Source organism: Arachis hypogaea, chromosome 5 (genome assembly GCF_003086295.3).
Source record: "Arachis hypogaea cultivar Tifrunner chromosome 5, arahy.Tifrunner.gnm2.J5K5, whole genome shotgun sequence".
NCBI lineage: Eukaryota > Viridiplantae > Streptophyta > Magnoliopsida > Fabales > Fabaceae > Arachis > Arachis hypogaea.
The window spans coordinates 94,523,999-94,544,054 of record NC_092040.1 but is presented as its reverse complement, the minus strand read 5'-3'; the positions used below and the strand labels follow the sequence as shown (position 1 = coordinate 94,544,054).

Below are 20,056 nucleotides of genomic sequence, written 5' to 3'. Positions count from 1 at the left end.
GTTGTGTAGATGCTTAACTTCTCCAGTTTTGTTTTTATGTGTGTTTGAAAATATTTTTGTATTCATTTAAATACAATAAATCCTGAAATGGTGATGGTTAGGAAGTTTGAGCATTAAACCAATCCTTGAGGAGCATAAAGTAGGGAATAGATTTGTTTAGAGAGGTTGGGAGAGAGAGGATTCATCAAACATGATCCTACTTGGCACCAACTGGTTGGATATCAAAATGTGGTAAAAATAGTTTTCCAATAAACCACGCACTCCAAATAATAAATAAGTTACAAATCCATTATTCAACGCAACTTCTTCTGACCTTTCCAACCTACGTGGTTCCTCTTCCTAACTCAAACTACCAAACAGAACAACAGAACACAACAGAACAAGCCAAAGAACCTTCCCTTTTTGTTCTTCTCTCCTCGCTCTTCTTTGAATGGGAATCAAAAGAGGAGCAGAAGAAGGTAAAGCCATGGTGGTTGATGATGTCTTGGACTCCATGCCCCTCTTCGCTAAGGAGCTTCTTGCGGGTGGCACAGCTGGTGGTTTCGCCAAAACCGTCGTTGCCCCACTCGAACGTGTCAAAATCCTCTTCCAGGTTCTACCTTTCAACTCTTTTCATCAATTGGGTCTCTTCATATTCTTCCAAAGATTTCACCTTTACTTCATTGCTTCATTTTCTATCCCCCTATTTCGTACTGTTGAATATTTTGATTGATTGGTTTTAATCCCTTTTTTCAAGAAATGAAGTCTATTTCTGATACCCTTTACTCTTCAAAGTTAGAAAGATTGCATCTTTAGTGTATTTATTTTTTGCTTCAAAATTGATGGTGAAATGGGTTTCTTCTCTTTACCCCATTTTTTGTAATTTTCTGTTGTCATTCCTTGCAGACGCGAAGAGCTGAGTTTCACAGCTCAGGACTTGTTGGATCAGTCAGCAGAATTGCCAAGACCGAAGGCTTTTTAGGTTTCTACAGGTAGAACTTAGAAGACCCTCAGCAACTAACACATTGAAACAAGAAAGTAGAGAGAGAATATAATTGAGAAATTTTCTGCAGCTGTCTAATTAATTTAATCATTATTGAATTGCAGAGGAAATGGAGCAAGTGTTGCAAGGATTATACCTTATGCAGCACTTCATTATATGTCCTATGAGGAATACCGCAGATGGATCATGCTTACTTTCCCTGATGTTTCGAAAGGCCCTACCCTTGATCTCATGGCAGGCTCATTATCCGGAGGGACGGCTGTTCTTTTTACGTATCCTCTCGACTTGATTCGGACTAAGTTAGCTTATCAGGTAAAGTTTCTGAATTCTGATCAATATGATTACCTTCTTAGAAATCAAACCTGAGAGTTCTCTATAAACTCCTGAGTTTAGGTAAAAATTTGTAAACTCATTCGGATGAATTTACATGTTAACTCAAGAATTTGATAACCCTGATTGACATATGTTATCTGTGACTGCAGGTTGTTAGTCCAGAAAAGTTGAATGTTTCAGGGATGGTTCATAATGAACAAGTTTATAGAGGGATCCAAGATTGCTTTGCAAAAACTTACAGAGAAGGTGGCATTAGAGGTCTCTATAGGGGAGTAGGTATGCCCTCAAATCTGCTTATATCTGTAGTGCTGTATCTTCATAGTTATGATATTCTCACAACTTGCTCCTGGCAACAGCTCCAACGCTTGTCGGAATATTCCCGTATGCTGGTTTGAAGTTTTACTTCTACGAAGAAATGAAGCGCCATGTCCCTGAGGAGTACAAGAAAAGCATTATGGTGAAACTCACATGTGGATCCGTAGCAGGTCTATTGGGGCAGACCTTCACATATCCTCTTGAAGTTGTTAGGAGGCAAATGCAGGTAACTTAAATCATTTGTTCATTGGAAAAGTTTTGTAGATGGATATCAAATAATGCATAGTACAAAGTTGACAACATTCTGGCTAGGTTCAAACTCTGCTGGCATCTGATAATGCAGAACTGAAGGGGATTATGAAATCACTTGTTGTGATTGCTCGAAATCAGGGCTGGAAGCAGCTGTTCTCAGGGCTCAGCATCAATTACATAAAGGTGGGATGGGAAAACTAATTGCATATTTGAGCAACTAAAACTTTACAACAAGTTTGGTTTCTATTTTAATTTTAACTATTTCCTTTTTAGGATTTGTGAACAAAAATGCAAAAAGCAATAAGCAGTTAGATTCCTTCTAGTTGATGTTTTCTTTTGCAATTCAGGTTGTTCCATCAGTGGCAATTGGGTTTACCGTTTATGATACCATGAAATCATACCTGAGAGTTCCATCAAGAGATGATGCTGCAGTTGAAGTGGTAACCAATAAAAGAATCAGCCAACCATCGTCGCAGACACAGTAACAGCAACAGATGATGCTACCTTTCAGATTTTCGCTTGTCTAACTCTTCAATTCATAGGCTTCAAAAAGGTTTCTTGGCCTCATCCTATTCACATTGTTTTAGCACCACATTCCATTCTTTCGAGTTGTACATTGTGAGATGAAGATTATGTTCCATCATAAACAGGATACAGCATGCATTTCTCTGCAGATTGCAAGGGAATGAATGATCCCTTGTGGCAGATCCCATTGTTTTCATGATGTAACGAGAAGACAATATGTTGTTGAGATAGGACACAAACTATGTACATACAAATAAAAGATAATTTGCACTTTTTGAATGTGCAAGCACAGGGGATTATATTCTTGGCAGCCGCCAGATTCATATTACCTTTGACCACCTGTTGGCGCCAGATTTCTACTTCTACTACTTTTCAACTTTTGTTGGCTATTTGGTACTCCATTTGGTATTCTCTTTGGGTAAGAATATATTCATTTATTGAAATTGGAGTAATCTCAATTACAAGAGATAATTTGAATATAAGTAGCTAATTCCAGTAATCTAATCTTACAATTACAATCCAATGAAATCTGCACGCTGATACCAAAGCACTAGACTGATGATTCTGCATTACATTGAAAAGATCAGAAGTACAAGTGAGCTTGTCTATTTTTTTATTTTTGGTCTGAAGTCTGAACGATGATGACTCTAAAAGACAAAGACACTAAGAACAAGACATAAAAATTAGTATTCTTATATTTTATTTGATAATAAACTAAAATAAATTATGAAAGTCTAATTTATTTTTATTTTTTTCATTCAAAAAATTTAGAAAGAAAAATATAATAATAAAAAGTATAATTATAAAAAATTGATAAGAATAAAAAAAGAAAAAATAAAAAATAAATTATATCTTTCGTTAGTGTTTCAGTGTCTTTTTTATTAGAATAAACACAAAATACACTAATTTAATATCTCTTGATAGAATGTTTCTATCCATGTCTTATCTCATCTATCAAATATAATTTTGTATCTTTATGTCCTTGTCTCAATGTCCTGTTCTTGTAAACAAACACAACCTAATAGTCTAATGATTATAATGCAACTTAGCTAAGCCTATATGATTGTGGATCTTATTAATCAGTAATATATCAACAGAATTACTTACAAGAGAAAATGGTCAGCCTCTACTTCAGGGGGATTCAACATTACACGCTTGTGCTCGTGGGAACTTATATTATATGCAGCCTAAACAACATGTACAACGGAGAAGCTACATAGATCAATCCTTAGATGAAACAAAAAGATTTGAATATTTTATCTGTTTGATAATGGATTTGAAACCCTACACATTTTGGTAGAAACAATCTAATAAGACAGCACCAGAGTATCTACACTTGAGTAGTAACTCTACCAATAATCTCCGCATGAGCATTTTCCATCTCTAAAATGATGGAATCGTTTGTTATCCCTGACAATAAGCTCCCGTCCGACGATCTTGGACATGATTTTGATTGCATTGTGGCAGTCACCACAAATACGCAGATTCTTTATTATCCGAAGTGTAGTTCTCGGGGGAGTGCTGATTAGACCATAAGCAATGGCCAATCGCTCGCTATGATATTGCAAGGCCTTCTCTTTTTCTTCCTCATCAATGTCATGGAGAACATATCTTGTATCAGGCACATAACCTGCTTCCCTCATCTGGCCACTCAATCCCTTCAATTTCTCATCAGCCTCTTTATACGGAACGGCACACCGATACTCGGCCACTCTATTCTTCTCCTCTAGCATGTTAATTGCAGACTGTTTCTTCCTTGGAGGTGTTGGAAGCTTATCAGCAATGGCCTTTGAAGGATTGAGACATGCCAACAACTCCTCCGCACGATCCTCAAGATCCATATCTCCATGAATCCTAGCAAAATTTCGAAGAGCCTCCCAAATGTCATCTTCAGGCTGAAATGGCTTACTCTCAATGAACTCCTCAGCTTCATTCAACTGACCGGCATTCCCCAGAATGTTAATAACCTCCTTGTAATGATCCATGGTGGGAACAATTCCATACTCCTTCATTGATTCAAAGTGCAATAATCCTTCCTCTACAGCTTCTTCCCTTGCACACGCAGCCAAAACCAATGCAAAAGTTTCACTCTCAGGCCGTATCCCTGCCTCCTTCATCTCCTGAAAAACCAACAAAGCATCATCACCAGCTCCATTTTCAGTGTATCCAATGATCATCAAGTGCCAAGAACTCATGTTTCTCTCTGGCATTCGATCAAACACCTTGCGTGCAATATTCATGTTACCACATTTCCCATACATTCCAATCAACCTGTTGTTCAATTCAACCTCCCCTCGAAACCTCGATCTTCTCAAGAACTCATGAACCCTTTTCCCATACTCAAGCGACCTCATACCCTCGCACAAATTCAACATGGCCAGAAAAACACCATAATCAGCAACAGAACCTTGACCCATGAGTTCCATAGCTTCAGCAAGCTTACCCTCTTCGCACAACTCAATCAAATTAACGTTCAGGGTGGTTGCATCAAACAGCGCGTTTTGGCGGTTCTGGTCGACCCTATTATGAGTATTATCAAGTTTGGGTTTTGGTTCTCTGGGAAGATTCTCCTTCCGTGAAGTTTGGGTCTTTTGAGCGAAACGACCAGTGGGGGTGGCGTTTTTACGACGGGGTTGGACCTTGTTGCTGTTGGTGGTGGGGTTCTTGGAATCGGGAACGGCGTAGGAGCATAGAGGAGTGGAAGGGAGAGAGCAATTGGAGGGCTTCGGAGGAGAGAAGTGTGGGAGTTTGGAATGGGATGAGATGACGGTGTTTAATTTGCGGGGAACGGGTGCCAGTGACGCCATTGATGAGTGGAGTTTGAGCTCCATGGAGTTCTGATTTTGGAGGCTGTATGGAACAATTGCAGAAGAATAATATCGGATATCGAAATCAAACGGATAGGCTACTTTTAGAGTTAACATCCCAAACTTTTAGAGTTAACACTCATATCTCCTTCAATTTACACTCTTGCTTGTCTCCAAATTTTGATTTATTCAATGAGAATCTGTGTAGACTCTAATCCTGAGTATTTTAGGTTATTATTTAGCTAATATAATATTAAATTATTTTTAAAAATAAATAAATTTTAAGTTTAATTATTTTATTAATTTTATAATTTTATTAAATTTTTTATTATTTTTTTATTTTTTAATTGAATTTTTATAATTTTTTTAGTTTTATAATTAAGTTATTTTTATGTCAAAAATATTAAAATTAATAGAATATTTTTCTTAAAATACATGCTGTCAAAGATTTAGTTAAATTTTTAATTATGAATATTTTCAATTTATGAAAAAATATTCAATTAATTCTAATATTTTTTACACTATAAAAAACTTAATAATAAAATTAAAAGAAAAAAAATTATAGAAATTTAATAAAAAATTTGGTAAAACTAAGGATTAATAGAATAATTAAACCTAAATTTTATTAATTTATGTGTATAAATTCTAAAAAACATAGATGCAAAATATATTATTTTATATGTGTAAAATTTTAATAAATATAGATATAAATTATATGCTTCATATATACAAAATATCTATAAATATAGATATAAATTAATACTGGTCATATGCTAATTAAAAATAATAATATTGACTAATTATAAAATTTAGTCATCCAACTTAGTATTTATAGTTTAGGCTAGTCTTTAATTTTATTTTTATCACATAATAATTAACCACATAATCAAATAAAGTGATAATTATGTGGTTAAATTTTTTAATGATTATTTAAAGTAATAATAAATTTTTTTTATTTCAATTTATTCCTTGCAAAACATTTAAAATTCTAATTTTATTTAAAAATTTCTTAAAAAGTAAATTAAGATAAAAGTTTCAATTATTATGTCAGATAATTATTAAAAAATTCATGTGATAATCATCTATGTATCTCAACACGTAATTAATAATTCTGTGACAGAAATATAATAAAAAACTAAATTAAGTCATGAATGATAAGTTGAGAAATTAAATTGAACAAAATAAAATTTTGAGTATCATAATAAAGTGCGAGTAATTTCACAAATAAATTTAAATATTAATTCAACTTTTAAATTATGTAATTTAAAGTGATAAAAAGTAAAAAATTTAGACCCGATAATATCTCTACACATTTAAATTTGTGCTGTGGATCTCCCCTAATGAAAAAAAAAAAAAAACTTTGTTCTATTTCACATTCTACATCATGTTAATATTCCTTTCATTCACACAATTTGTTTTCACATACTAAAACAGTGTTGTAACTTGTAAGATAGTCTCAATATGGCTTTTTTATTGAAGTAACATATAAAATAAACTTCACATAACAAAAAAGCATTACAAAAACGCGCAAGTCCAATTCAATGCGAGTCCATGCAAAATAGAATTTTTTTTTCTCGTTGTCATATATACTCACACCCCCACTCACACAGTCACACACACTAATTTCAACTACAACCAAGTTTCTGTTGGATATCGAATTCAGTGTGGCAATGTAAGAGTTCAATATATCAACCACTCTTACACATGCTTCGGCCACATGTGAAATGGATTTAAATTTTATTTCTTTGGTAGGACTTGCAAAGTGACACCTCAGAAATGACAGTCACAAAATGGCAAATCCGATAACCAAAAATGAAAAAATCAAATTCATTAAAAGTAAATTTTTTATTTTAGAATAACTCTCTTTCATAGCGAGTCAAAAATCCTCTATGAGGTTGCTAGAGAGATTATTTTACCCCATTTAATTTGTACTTAATGTTTTTTTAGACTTCGCCCCGTTTTAATACTAAAAAGTTTTATATTTATTTCAATAAAAAAAGCCGTCTCAATATTTAAATCTAAGGTTGTTTTTTTTCTCATATAATTGGCTCTTTGCTTTATCTAGGACATGTAATTAACACATGATAAATTTGGTATTGTGATATCTGATAGAGAGTATGTGAACTGTGAATACATTGTAACTAATGAGATTCTAGGTCTGATTAAAAAAGAAAAAACATAAAATGGATATAAGCATAATTATTTCTTGCTTTAAATAAAATCATTGTTATTATATGAAATATCATATATTTTATATACTTATATTACTATTTTAGATTTAAAAAAGAATAACTTGATAGATAAGCATCTTGTGTTAGCGGAGAGTTTGAGAAAGAACTACATTCAAAAAGTGTAATGTACACGACTTAAACCTGTAATTTTAAAGTTGTTACGGTCTGGCCCAAGCCACGCACGGGTCGACCCGACCCATTGGGAACCCGATCCGGGCGATCGAGCCCTTAGCGCCTGCCACGGCATCTGGACACGCGTCCTCATCATTCCCCTAACACAGCTGGGAGGAACCTTCGCGGAAAGTGGGCTCGTCCCCTCAGGACCCACTTCTGACACAGTATAAATAGGGAAGGACCTGTCCTTCCCCAAGGTACGTGATATCCTTTCACCTAACTATTCTGCCCGCCTGCACATTGCTGACTTGAGCGTCGGAGTGTCTTTGCAGGTGGCACCCCCCTCATTCCCTCTCCGCAACAAGTGCTCGGCTACTCGGCAAATCCAACTCCAGTACGACCAAGGCAAGGGCGTCCCCACTCCCTCACCTACTCACCCGATCTGTCCGGAAACCGACTACCGAACATTGGCGCCGTCTGTGGGGAATTCGACCTGAATGGAAGTCGCGCTGGGTCCCGGAGACCAGGCCCGAGCAGTCGGAGCGGAGGGGGCAGCTTCCGTCGCCTCGCAAAAGGGGCGGCGGAGGTCCCCCCCAACAACACGCGAGAACACGGCCATTCGGAGGAACGGGCGGCGATAGCGCCATAATAATGCAGGAGCTACGCCACAGGGTCCAGAACCTAGAACGACAGCTGGCCGACCGGGAGCGGGATGGACGAACTACCGATCCCAGCTACACCCCGTCTCCCGGAAGCGAGGAGGAAGACTCTCACCGAAGCCGCCCGCGGCGTACATCCGCATCCCGAACGGAAGCGGAGAGCACGCGGGAGGAGTCACCCATACCGAGAAGACGAAATGACACGATCATCTACTCCCGCGGCAGACTAACCCGCCGAGCGGCAAGGGGTCGCGAAGACGGGGAAGGGAGATCCGAGAGAACACGACAACCTGTGATAATGGGCGTCACCCCATTCCACCGATCTATCCTCGAGGTCCGGTTGCCGAAACACTTCGACAAACCAACGGACATGAGGTACGACGGAACTCAAGACCCTCTAGAACACCTCACGGCCTTTGAGGCCAGTATGAATCTGGAGGGAGTGGGGGACGAAGTAAGATGCCGCGCCTTCCCGGTAACCTTAGCAGGGCCAGCGATCAGATGGTTTAACGGCCTCCCGCAAGGTTCCATCTACAGTTTCTCGGACATCAGCCGTGCATTCCTAGCCCAATTTACAACACGGATAGCGAAAGCCAAGCACCCTATCAACCTCCTAGGGGTAACCCAAAGACAAGGAGAACCGACCAGGAGGTACCTAGATCGGTTCAACGACGAATGCTTGGAAATCGATGGCTTGACCGACTCGGTGGCCAGTCTTTGCCTGACAAACGGCCTCCTCAACGAGAACTTCCGAAAACACCTCACCACGAAACCGGTTTGGACAATGCATGAAATCCAGACGGTGCCCAAGGAGTACATAAACGACGAGGAAGTCAGCCGAGTTGTGGCCGCCAACAAACGGCAGCCCAACTACAATCAAGCCCGGCAACAGGGCAATGGGGAAAGGCCAAAGGGACAAACCAGGGAAAAGGCGTTGAGTAAGGCACCAAGGACATTCCCCCGAGTCGGAAAATTCACCAACTACACTCCGCTCAATCTCCCCATCGTAGAAGTCTACCAACAAATAGCCGAGAAAGGAATCCTGCCGAAGCCCCGACCACTCAAAGACCGCACCGGAGGGAACAAGAACCTTTATTGTGATTACCACAAGGGTTACGGTCACCTAACGCAGGATTATTTCGACCTGAATGATGCATTGGAACAAGCGATAAGGGAGGGTAAACTGGCGGCCTTCTCCCACCTAATCAGGGAGCCAAGGAGGCGCTACCGCGACCAAGACGAGGAAGGCAAAACCCGTTCGGCAAAAAGGCGACAAGAGCCAGAAGGCGGAGAACACGGCCTCACCGTGATAAACGTAGTGACGGCCAAAAACGCCGCACCAAGATCCAAATCCGCACATAAGAAGGACGCCAAGATATTGTCGATCTCCTCCTCGTCGACGCGAAACTCTAAGAAGCCTCCATTCATTTCTTTCGGCCCAGAAGACCAATGGTTCGACGACGTCCCGGAAAATCCACCCATGGTCATAACGGCCAGAGTAGGGACCGGTCTCGTCAAGCGCATCCTTGTTAACACAGGAGCAGATTCAAACATCATGTTCCGCAACGTGTTCGATGCGCTGGGATTAAAAGATGCCGATTTGACGACTCACCAACACGGGGTAATAGGATTGGGCGACCACTTCATCAAACCGGATGGAATAATATCCTTGCCAATCTCAATAGGGCAACCCCAGGGCAGGAGATCGGCGATGGCCGAGTTCGTGATCCTCCGAGACTCCACCGCCTATAATATCATTCTGGGAAGAAAAACGATCAATGATTTCGAAGCCATAATCAACACAAGGCTGCTAATCATGAAATTCGTTACCGATGACGGATCCATAGGGTCCATAAGGGGAGACCTTGAGACGGCGGTCGCTTGCGACAATGCCAGCCTCTCCCTCAGAAAGAAGTCTAAGGAGGCGTCCGGTGTGTTCCTAGCCGACCTGGATGCCAGAGTAGACGAAAAGCCTAGACCGGAACCAGAAGGGGATCTGGAGAAGTTCAGAATCGGTGATGAAGAGGGAAGATTCACATTCGTTAACAAAAACCTCCCACACGAGTTGAAGGAGCCTTTGGTCGAAATGATAAGAGCCAACAGGGACTTATTTGCTTGGACTCCAGCCGACATGCCGGGCATAGACCCAAAAATCATTTCGCATCATCTAGCCGTCAAGGCGGAAGCACGCCCGGTGGCCCAACGGAGGAGAAAGATGTCGGCGGAAAGAGCGGAGGAGGTGGCCAGACAAACGGCCAGCCTCCTAGAAGCAGGCTTCATACGGGAAGTGGACTACTCGACATGGCTCTCGAATGTGGTATTGGTAAAAAAACACAACGGCAAGTGGAGAATGTGCGTAGACTATTCCGACCTTAACAAAGCATGTCCTAAAGATTGCTTCCCCCTCCCTAACATAGATGCGCTCGTCGACGCCGCGGCGGGATACCGGTATCTAAGTTTCATGGACGCCTACTCCGGCTACAACCAGATACCGATGCACCGTCCGGACGAAGACAAGACGGCGTTCATAACGCCAGGAGGAACCTTCTGTTATAAGGTAATGCCATTCGGCCTAAAAAACGCGGGGGCAACATACCAGAGGTTAATGAGCAGGATATTCCACGACCTCATAGGAAAGACAGTCGAAGTCTACGTGGATGACATCCTCGCAAAGACAACATGACCTGACGACCTTCTGAACGACTTGGCGAGTGTATTCGCATCCCTCCGACAACATGGTATGAGGCTGAATCCCCTCAAGTGTGCTTTCGCCATGGAAGCTGGGAAGTTCCTCAGATTCATGATAACCCAAAGAGGGGTGGAAGCCAACCCGGAGAAATGTCAAGCGATACTCCAAATGAAGAGCCCAGGGAGTATTAAGGAAGTCCAAAGGTTGGCAGGTCGGCTGGCTTCATTGTCACGTTTTCTTGGAGCATCGGCAACAAAGGCCCTACCGTTCTTCAATCTCATGAAGAGAGGAATAGCGTTCGAATGGACACCCGCATCCGAGGAAGCCTTTCAACGCTTCAAAGAAATCCTGGCGACACCACCTGTCCTCGGGAAGCCAAAAGAAGGGGAGCCATTGTACCTGTACCTCGCCATAACGGGAGAAGCCTTGGCCTCAGTTTTAGTACGAAAAGAAGGAAGGACACAACAACCGGTCTATTTTGTCAGCAGGGCCTTACAAGGGGCAGAGTTGAGATATAACAAATTGGAGAAGTTAGCTCTGGCACTCTTGACCTCTTCGAGGAGATTAAAGCAGTACTTCCAAAGCCACCAGGTCGTCGTGAGAACGGATCAGGGAATCCGGCAAGTGCTTCAAAAACCCGACTTGGCGGGGAGAATGATGACCTGGTCGATTGAACTCTCTCAATACGACATACGATATGAACCCCGGCAGGCCATCAAAGCGCAGGCAATGGCGGATTTTCTAGTGGAAGTAGCGGGGGACCCAGCCGAAGACACGAACACACGGTGGAAACTCCATGTAGACGGAGCCTCCAACCAGACGTTCGGGGGTGCCGGGGTTATCCTGGAAAGTCCGGTTGGAGTCGTATACGAGCAATCAATTAAGTTCGACTTTCCCATTTCAAACAACCAAGCAGAGTACGAAACCCTCATAGGAGGCCTAACCTTAGCAGCAGAGGTCGGGGCAACAAGGTTGGAGATATGCAGCGATTCGCAGATCGTCACCTCCCAAGTAAACGGGAGCTATCAAGCTAGGGACTCGCTGCTACAGAAATACTTGGAAAAGGTCAAGGACTTGAGCCGAAAGTTTGAAGAAGTCACGATCCAGCACGTCCCAAGAGAAAAGAACACACGGGCAGATCTCTTGTCGAAGTTGGCTAGCACCGAACCGGGAGAGGGCAACCGGTCTCTAATCCAAGGAAAATTGAGAGAGCCAGCAGTCACATTACACCTCTCGAAGCTAAGCCCCTCCTGGCTGGATCCCATTATCGACTTCTTAGAAAGCGGCAAGCTCCCCGACGACGAAAAAGATGCCAAAAAGCTAAGAAGGGAAGCCGCCAGATACGCCATCATCCAGGGTCAGCTTTTCAGGAAGGGATTCAATCATCCCCTGCTGAAGTGTTTACATCCCGACCAGACGGACTACGTCCTCAAGGAAGTCCATGAGGGATGCTGCGGCCACCACATAGGTGGCAAAGCCCTAGCGAGGAAGTTAATCCGAGCAGGATATTACTGGCCGTCCATGATGGCTGACTCCAAGGAGTTCGTCAAGAGGTGTGTCAAGTGCCAAGAAAACGCCAACTTCCATCGTGCACCCGCCTCTGAGCTCAACTTGCTAACGGCCTCTCGACCATTCTCGCAATGGGGAGTCGATCTCTTAGGACCTTTTCCCGTTGGCCTGGGACAAGTCAAGTACCTCATAGTCGCTATCGACTATTACACAAAATGGATAGAGGCCGAACCGCTGGCCAGCATATCCTCATCTAATTGCAGGAAATTCATGTGGAGACAAGTCATAACACGGTTTGGTATCCCGGAGGTCGTCATCTCGGACAACGGGACACAATTCACCGACAAAAAGTTCACAGAATTCCTCACCGCCTGGGCATAAAGCAGAGATTCTCCTCGGTAGAGCACCCACAGACAAACGGGCAGGTCGAGTCCGCAAATAAGGTAATCCTGCAAGGGCTCAAGAAGAGGCTAGATAGCAAGAAAGGCGCGTGGGCCGATGAGTTAGCCTCAGTCCTATGGTCCTACCGAACAACCGAACAATCCTCCACCAAAGAGACACCCTTTCGACTAACCTACGGGTCGGATGCAGTGATACCCGTAGAGATCGGAGAACCGAGCCCACGGTTACTCCTGAAGGGAGTAGACGAAACCGTTGAAAAAGACCTAATAGAAGAAACCAGGGAAATGGCCCATCTGGCAGAAGCAGCGTTAAAACAAAGATTGGCCTTACGCTACAACGCCAAAGCACTCAAAAGGAAGTTCGAAGAAAACGACCTCGTCCTGAGGCGTAACGACATCGGCCCGTCCACCCCGGGAGAAGGCAAACTAGCGGCGAACTGGGAGGGACCATATCGAATCAAGGAGGTAATCGGAAGGGGAGCATACAAGCTAGAAAGACTCAACGGCAAGGAGGTCCCGAGAACATGGAATGCCGATAATTTAAGGAGGTTTTATTCATAAGCCATCTATTTCGTAATAGCACTTCAATGTCTTGGATATAATAATTGAACCCTCCTAACTTTCTACATTCTATGTTAGCCTATGTTATTTTTGCCTATGTTATTCTCTATGTTTGCCTATGTTATTTTTCAAATCCTAACTCTCTGGGCGACCACTATAAGAACGATGATACGAGGCCTCGGGGCTGATCACCCCGGGATCCCCTCAGTTCAAAAATTCGGTGAACGACCACAACAAGAACACACGCCATAAACGGCCAACGCGAGTAAACGAAAACGCAAAGTAAATCCACGACGAATAAAACAAGTTAAATTTACGGGCAAACAAGCCCACAAACCCACTAACGGGCACCCAAGTTGCAGTAACAGGTTCAACAAAAAGTTTAAATAATACAAACATCACTTTTTCGGCATATCAACAACTTTGCCATCCTTAATGGTCTTGAAAACTCCGATCGACGACACATCGAAGTCCGGAGAAACGATCTTCACCTGAGCTTTGAGGGCCTCTTCGGTCATGAAAATCGCATTTTTGCCCTACTCTTTGACTTCCTTATGCTTTTGCTTGAACAACTCGGCTTCCTCCCGAGCAACCTTGGCAGCCGCCACTGCTTCGTTCCGCTCTTTCTCCAGAGCGGACACCCGACTCTGCGCGGCACTCAATTGGCTCTTCAAGGTCGTCTCCTGCTCTGTTAGACGGGATACAGAGGCATCGGCAGTCTTCAATTTCTCTTCTGCCAAAGCAGCCTTTTTCTCAGCAGCATCAACCTTATTTCCCACTTCGACCAGCTGGTCCTGAAGTGTCTTAACTTGAGTTTTGTACTTATTATTGGCATTAACAGAGGACTCGAGCTTCCGACGAAGCGAGGCCATACCAGAAAGTTCGAATTCCACTTTCCTGGCTATGGCCGCGCCGCGAAGAAGAGTGCGGTACATCCACCGAGCCTGCCCCGAGAGGTCGGTACCGTGGAAATGATCTTCTGTGCCCGGAAGCAGTTGGGCGTCTATGAACGTCCCGGCATCAAAGTTTCTTTCCATAACAGTTAAAACACCCTCAGGACTAGACTGGGACCTCTGTCTCTTGGGAGTAGGGATGACGGACAAATCTTCCTCCTCATCCCGACGAGAAGAAGAAGAGTGCCCAGGAATAGCAATTTCTGGAGGAATCGGAGTCGCGGAAGTCGGGGTGGCGGCAGAGGTCGGGGTGGCGGCCTTTGCGGACGCATCGACGTCGGCAGCGGGCACTTCTGGAGGAACCGTTGCCTGTTGTCCTACGGTCTCCTCACCCTCGTCATCTTGAAGAAAAGTTTGAAACAAGTTGTCCATGCCGGTCACCTCGGCAGAAAGTCCCACTACAAAACAATTTGAAAAACGAACAAGTCAAACAAAAGAAGCAATAGGAAAATTTAAACAAGTGACCACACGGCAAGAGGAACTCACAGACATAATCTCGGGCAACCTCACGATTTCCCATGAGGAGATGGGGATTCACGTTATTTCTCCCAAGAACTGCCAACAAGATGTCGGCTACCCGCCGATCCACGGCCGACATCCCTTTATAAGTAACCTTGATAAAAGGATTAGACCCCGCCCCGAAACTCCAATACGTCGGGATGAGGCGCTCCTTTTCCAAGGATAACCAAAAAGGGTGGCGACCCTTAGCCGGACGGACCTTAAAGTACTTGTCCTTGAACCCATGGTAGGAGTCCTCGAACAAGCCAAAGATTCTCCGGCCCTGGGCAGACCGGAAGGACATGAACCCCTTTTTATGTTTCCCCTCCTTCGAAGGGTTAGTTAGATTAAAGAAAAACAAGAAGACATCAACGGAGACCGGCAGCTCTAAGTACTCGCACACCATCTCAAAACAGCGAATGGACGCCCAGCTGTTCGGGTGCAATTGAGACGGCGCCACGGAAATCCGGTTTAGGAGGTTCATTTGAAAAGGGGAAAAGGGGATGCGGACCCCAACCTGAGTGAACATGGCCTTATAAAACCAGATCCAATCGGCAACCCGGGGGGCATTGAAATTAAGTTCATAAAGCCGCTCGTGAGGGGCGGGGACATAAACATCATAGTTTGCCTCCTCGTCAGTACCCCCACAGAGATACTCGGCTTGGCGAAACTCCGTTAGCTCCTCCTCCCCCATCTGATTGGGAGAGTTCTTGAGGTCGGAAACTACCCACGCATACGGGTCGTAACTCGCGGCGGAGGTCGAAGCTCGGCTAACGACACGAGGCATACCTACAGTGGGGGGCACCGTGCGGTTAGTCCGTGAGGCCGGAATCCGGGAAAAGCCCAAAGAAACCCCTCGTGCCGTAACCACAAGGGGGACCAGACAAACCAAGACCGAACAAAAAGCATAAACCCCCCCATGATCAACAAAGGAAAAGAAAGTGTATCCATAAAATGCGCCCATGAATAACCAGAAAAAAAAAAACAAGAAAAGAGCAAGAACAGTGCAAGAACAAGAAAAATGATCATGACAGACATGCAAACAATCATTAGAGTAAAAGGAAAAGAGGCAGTTACCTGGAAGAATTGAGGAAGTTCTAGTAAGGACGAAGCACACTAGAGCGATGGAAGCAACCTTTGCGTAATGAGAGCGGAGGAAGGATGAATGGGCAATATGATATGGAACGTAAAGTAAATAGAAGAAGAACAGAAATGTGGAAACTGTTCAAAACCGCGCTAAGTGGAAGCGCGAAAGACCTGGGGGCAAAATCGTCTTTGCACACATGGGGTTTTTTCAATCTTTTATGGGCATTTAATGCCCCGTGCGAGAAACAAGGCAGAAATGGAACGCCCCGAACCACGAACGGGCACGCATGCGGGCAGCGCGTCTCCCACACGAACGGCCGACCAGACGACAACAATGACAGGATGCTCGCCGCCAACAGCCTATACGGCAGATTAACGGCGCGTGGGGGCACTGTTACGGTCTGGCCCAAGCCACGCACGGGTCGACCCGACCCATTGGGAACCCGACCCGGGCGATCGAGCCCTTAGTGCCTGCCACGGCATCTGGACACGCGTCCTCATCATTCCCCTAACACAGCTGGGAGGAACCTTCGCGGAAAGTGGGCTCGTCCCCTCAGGGCCCACTTCTGATACAGTATAAATAGGGAAGGACCTGTCCTTCCCCAAGGTACGTGATATCCTTTCACCTAACTATTCTGCCCGCCTGCACATTGCTGACTTGAGCGTCGGAGTGTCTTTACAGGTGGCACCCCCTCATTCTCTCTCCGCAACAAGTGCTCGGCTACTCGGCAAATCCAACTCCAGTACGACCAAGGCAAGGGCGTCCCCACTCCCTCACCTACTCACCCGATCTGTCCGGAAACCGACTACCGAACAAAAGTCACCGAGAAAACTCCATCAATGTTTCAAAACTCCCTTCCGTGTTACTATTTTGATTTCGAAAAAGATAAATATATCAATAATTTAGATTTCTAAAAAGCTTATTCAGCAACAAAAAATTTTACAAATACAATATAACATGTATCTATCATGGACTAATTAAAACAGAGTTTTGTGGTATTAGCATTAGCTGAATGCACATTCCTTCTTATTACTCTACTTAACTACTGAGTTTGAAAATTTCTAATTCTCTAAAGAGCGAAGAATTTTCTAAAACAACAACAGTTTAACATTGAATTTATAAAACAATGTAAAACACCAAAATACAATTCATATTACAACAACATGAAACATTAAATACATTATTTTCCTCTATATTTTGTCAACCAACAGAATTAGGACTTGATGTCCTCACATTTTCTTGTGTTGACTCACTTTCCTTTTGGACATTAAACATAATCTAACAAGTTACCTTATACAACAACAGAACAAATCACCAAATCCTTAAATCATCTTCTGCTTGGCATAAATTTTCTTTCCTTTATGCTCTTGGCACCTTTTCCTTCCTTTAACCGGTACTCTTCTACAAGGTGAACCATCATACAATATGATTCCACATATATTGGTTTTACTACTACTCTCTTCAACTGGTTTTTTTGGAATGTCTGGTACATCATCATTGCTAACATTTTGGTCCATAAACTTATTGATTTCTGAAACCAAATTGCTCTTTGATTTTGGGGATACAAATGCTTTGGCAGGGGACACATTATTAATTCTCATTCCTTTGTGTTGAGGACACCTCTTTCTTCTTTCAGCTGGTGTATTTATACAGACAGAACCATCACCTAAAGCCACCCCACAAATTACAGCATCCTGCTGATTGGCAATGACGATATTTTCGACTTTCCTAGGCCTTGATTTGTTGAATTTGAACACCCTAGATATGAAACTGTAGATGCCATCACTGTCTTCTTCTTCTTCATCTACTTTAATTCGGATACCGACTTGTTTTCGGGTGAAAGGTAGGAGCTCCCTGGCCATATCTGAGATTGTTCTTGTGCTGGAGGAAATCTTGTTTATCTTTTGAAGAATATCGTTCGGCCGCCGGCAACCATTACTGCTTATATTCCATGCATAATCAAATGTTTTGAGCAGCTGAGACTCTATTCTCTTGGCCTCTTCTTTATTGTTCATCTGTTCATCAAAACAGTAATAATCATTGTAGTTAAAAAGATTGCATTATTCAAATGTTAAAATACTCTGTTAGTCTTATAATTTTACCAAATTTATAATTAAGTCCTTATAGTTTAAAAGCTTTCAAATAAATTCTTACACCGTTTTGAATTTTGTAATTAAATCTTTATTATGTCAAAACGTTACAGTTAATAGAATATTTTAAAGATGAGAAGACTTTAAGTATAGAGATTTAGCTCTGCATGATAAGAATCTAATTATAAAATTTAAAATGGTGTAGGGACTAAGAGAACCATTTAACCTTATTCAAACTTGTGTGTTGAATTTCTCATAGGTTTTTTCATATTAATTGTAGATTTCTATCCCAATATTTGATAACTAAGAATTTTCATCTGAGACACTTGTGACTATGAATGTTCATGCTGATTAAACTATGAGATTGAGAACTATTGACCCTAAAATAATAATTTAAAAAAAAAAAGAAACAAAGAAAGAGTCTTCCTTTTAGACATATTATCAAGCAACACATCGACATAGAACCAAAGACTTTAAGAATAGGAGAACCTAAGGATTGAAAATGTTGAAATAAAATGTGTAAGAAAACACTTACAGCAACCCATCTATAAACAATAGGGTATCCCTGTGAAAAAATCTCCTGAAACAATGGCCTCTTCTTTTGGAGAGAATCATAAATTGAGTATTCAGGAGAAGTTTTGCTGTGCAAATGAGATCCATCTCTGCCATAGCATTGCAACCTATCCCTTACATTATCAGTTTCTCCAAGGTAAGTCACAACTACACACTCAGGGGCAAGTTTGTAAATTTGCCTCCCCAAATCACTCCTTGATGACACAGCTATTCCAAGCTCATATACACCTGGACAAGCTTTTTCTGGCAGGTTATGGATCCTGTATCTTGCACATCCTTCTTTTCCCTTTGAATGATCTTCCCAATCGGAAGCACCAATTAAAATCTGCAACAATTCAGCAACAAAATTGATCAAATTCCTTTGAAATAAGCAATTTTGTGTTTTGTAAATATGTAATATTGTATGAAGAACCTTCCATTTGGAGAAGATAGAATCATGTTTGGTGTGGCTGCATTCCTCCCTCTTGAGCCTTTTGAAGATGAAGGAGGAATGATGGTGATCCTGATTTGGCACTACTACCACCATTTATTGAGCTGCGCCGTCATTCACTTCACTGCACTGATTTGTTTTTGATTTTGATGATATATCATATGACCGTTGCTAACTAGTTAGTGCACATTTATATATATATATATATATATATATATATATATATATATATATATATATATATATATATATATATATATATATATATATTTTATTTTATATTATTATATATGTTGTGTTTGTTATATCACCGAATTGCCCCTTCTTAGCACTCTACATTTGTTTGTATTAAATTACTATATTCCCTGTTCGTTCAACTTTTCAAGAGATAGTGTTATTAAGCAAATGTTTAATGACAAAAAAAAATATTAACAAAAAAATTTTAAAATTTATTATTTTTGACTTTATTTAATATATTCTATAATAAATAAATATTAAATAAGATAAATTTAAGTTGATTGTTTTTTGTCTTTCTAATATTATCGATATTATTATTAAGGTAAAAGTGAAATATTTATTTATCCTCAATATATTTAGTTTCTTTTTTTATCTCATTTTTATTATCATTTATGATGAAAAAATATGTTTGAATAATTAGTTTTAAATTCTTTAAATTTTAAAATAATTAATTTGAATTAATAAAATATTACAATTTCCAACTAAATACATTACAAAATTTCTGGATTATGAACCTAATACTTTTAGGTTATAAAGGGTATTTAAATACAACTTTTAAACAATGTATTTTTATACTTTTATAACTTGTAATATATATATATATATATATATATATATATATATATATATAAAGTGATAAATATATATTTTTCGATGACTAACGAGATACAATTTTATCATCTTCTAAAAAATATTGAGGTGAATTTGAATCTCATATCTTTTTAATAAAGAAAATAAATTAATAATTTACCATTTAATAAAGTTCAAAGTTCAAACAAAAACCTGACTTAAGGGTATATTAGTACTACC

The 20,056-nt window shown here is 41.3% G+C and overlaps 3 protein-coding genes across 3 annotated transcripts; 1 reads left to right on the top strand and 2 right to left on the bottom strand.

The window, feature by feature from the left end:
- The first annotated feature begins 285 nt into the window (after positions 1-285).
- Positions 286-2,745, top strand: LOC112802025 (mitochondrial carrier protein CoAc2). Its single transcript, XM_025845015.3, has 7 exons — positions 286-592; positions 886-971; positions 1,087-1,294; positions 1,465-1,591; positions 1,672-1,856; positions 1,943-2,065; positions 2,230-2,745. The coding sequence occupies exons 1-7, from the start codon at positions 431-433 to the stop codon at positions 2,365-2,367; spliced, it is 1,029 nt and encodes a 342-aa protein (XP_025700800.1). The 5' UTR covers positions 286-430; the 3' UTR covers positions 2,368-2,745.
- Positions 2,746-3,510: 765 nt separating this feature from the next.
- LOC112802024 (pentatricopeptide repeat-containing protein At2g15690, mitochondrial) lies at positions 3,511-5,427 on the bottom strand. Its single transcript, XM_025845014.3, has one exon. It carries the CDS (start codon positions 5,329-5,331, stop codon positions 3,757-3,759), a length of 1,575 nt encoding a protein of 524 aa, XP_025700799.1. The 5' UTR covers positions 5,332-5,427; the 3' UTR covers positions 3,511-3,756.
- Positions 5,428-17,000: 11,573 nt separating this feature from the next.
- Positions 17,001-19,205, bottom strand: LOC112802023 (protein EFFECTOR OF TRANSCRIPTION 2). The gene is made up of 3 exons (XM_025845013.3): positions 18,992-19,205; positions 18,542-18,904; positions 17,001-17,931 (listed from the first exon to the last, which is right to left on the bottom strand). The coding sequence occupies exons 1-3, from the start codon at positions 19,103-19,105 to the stop codon at positions 17,239-17,241; spliced, it is 1,170 nt and encodes a 389-aa protein (XP_025700798.1). The 5' UTR covers positions 19,106-19,205; the 3' UTR covers positions 17,001-17,238.
- Positions 19,206-20,056: the final 851 nt, after the last annotated feature.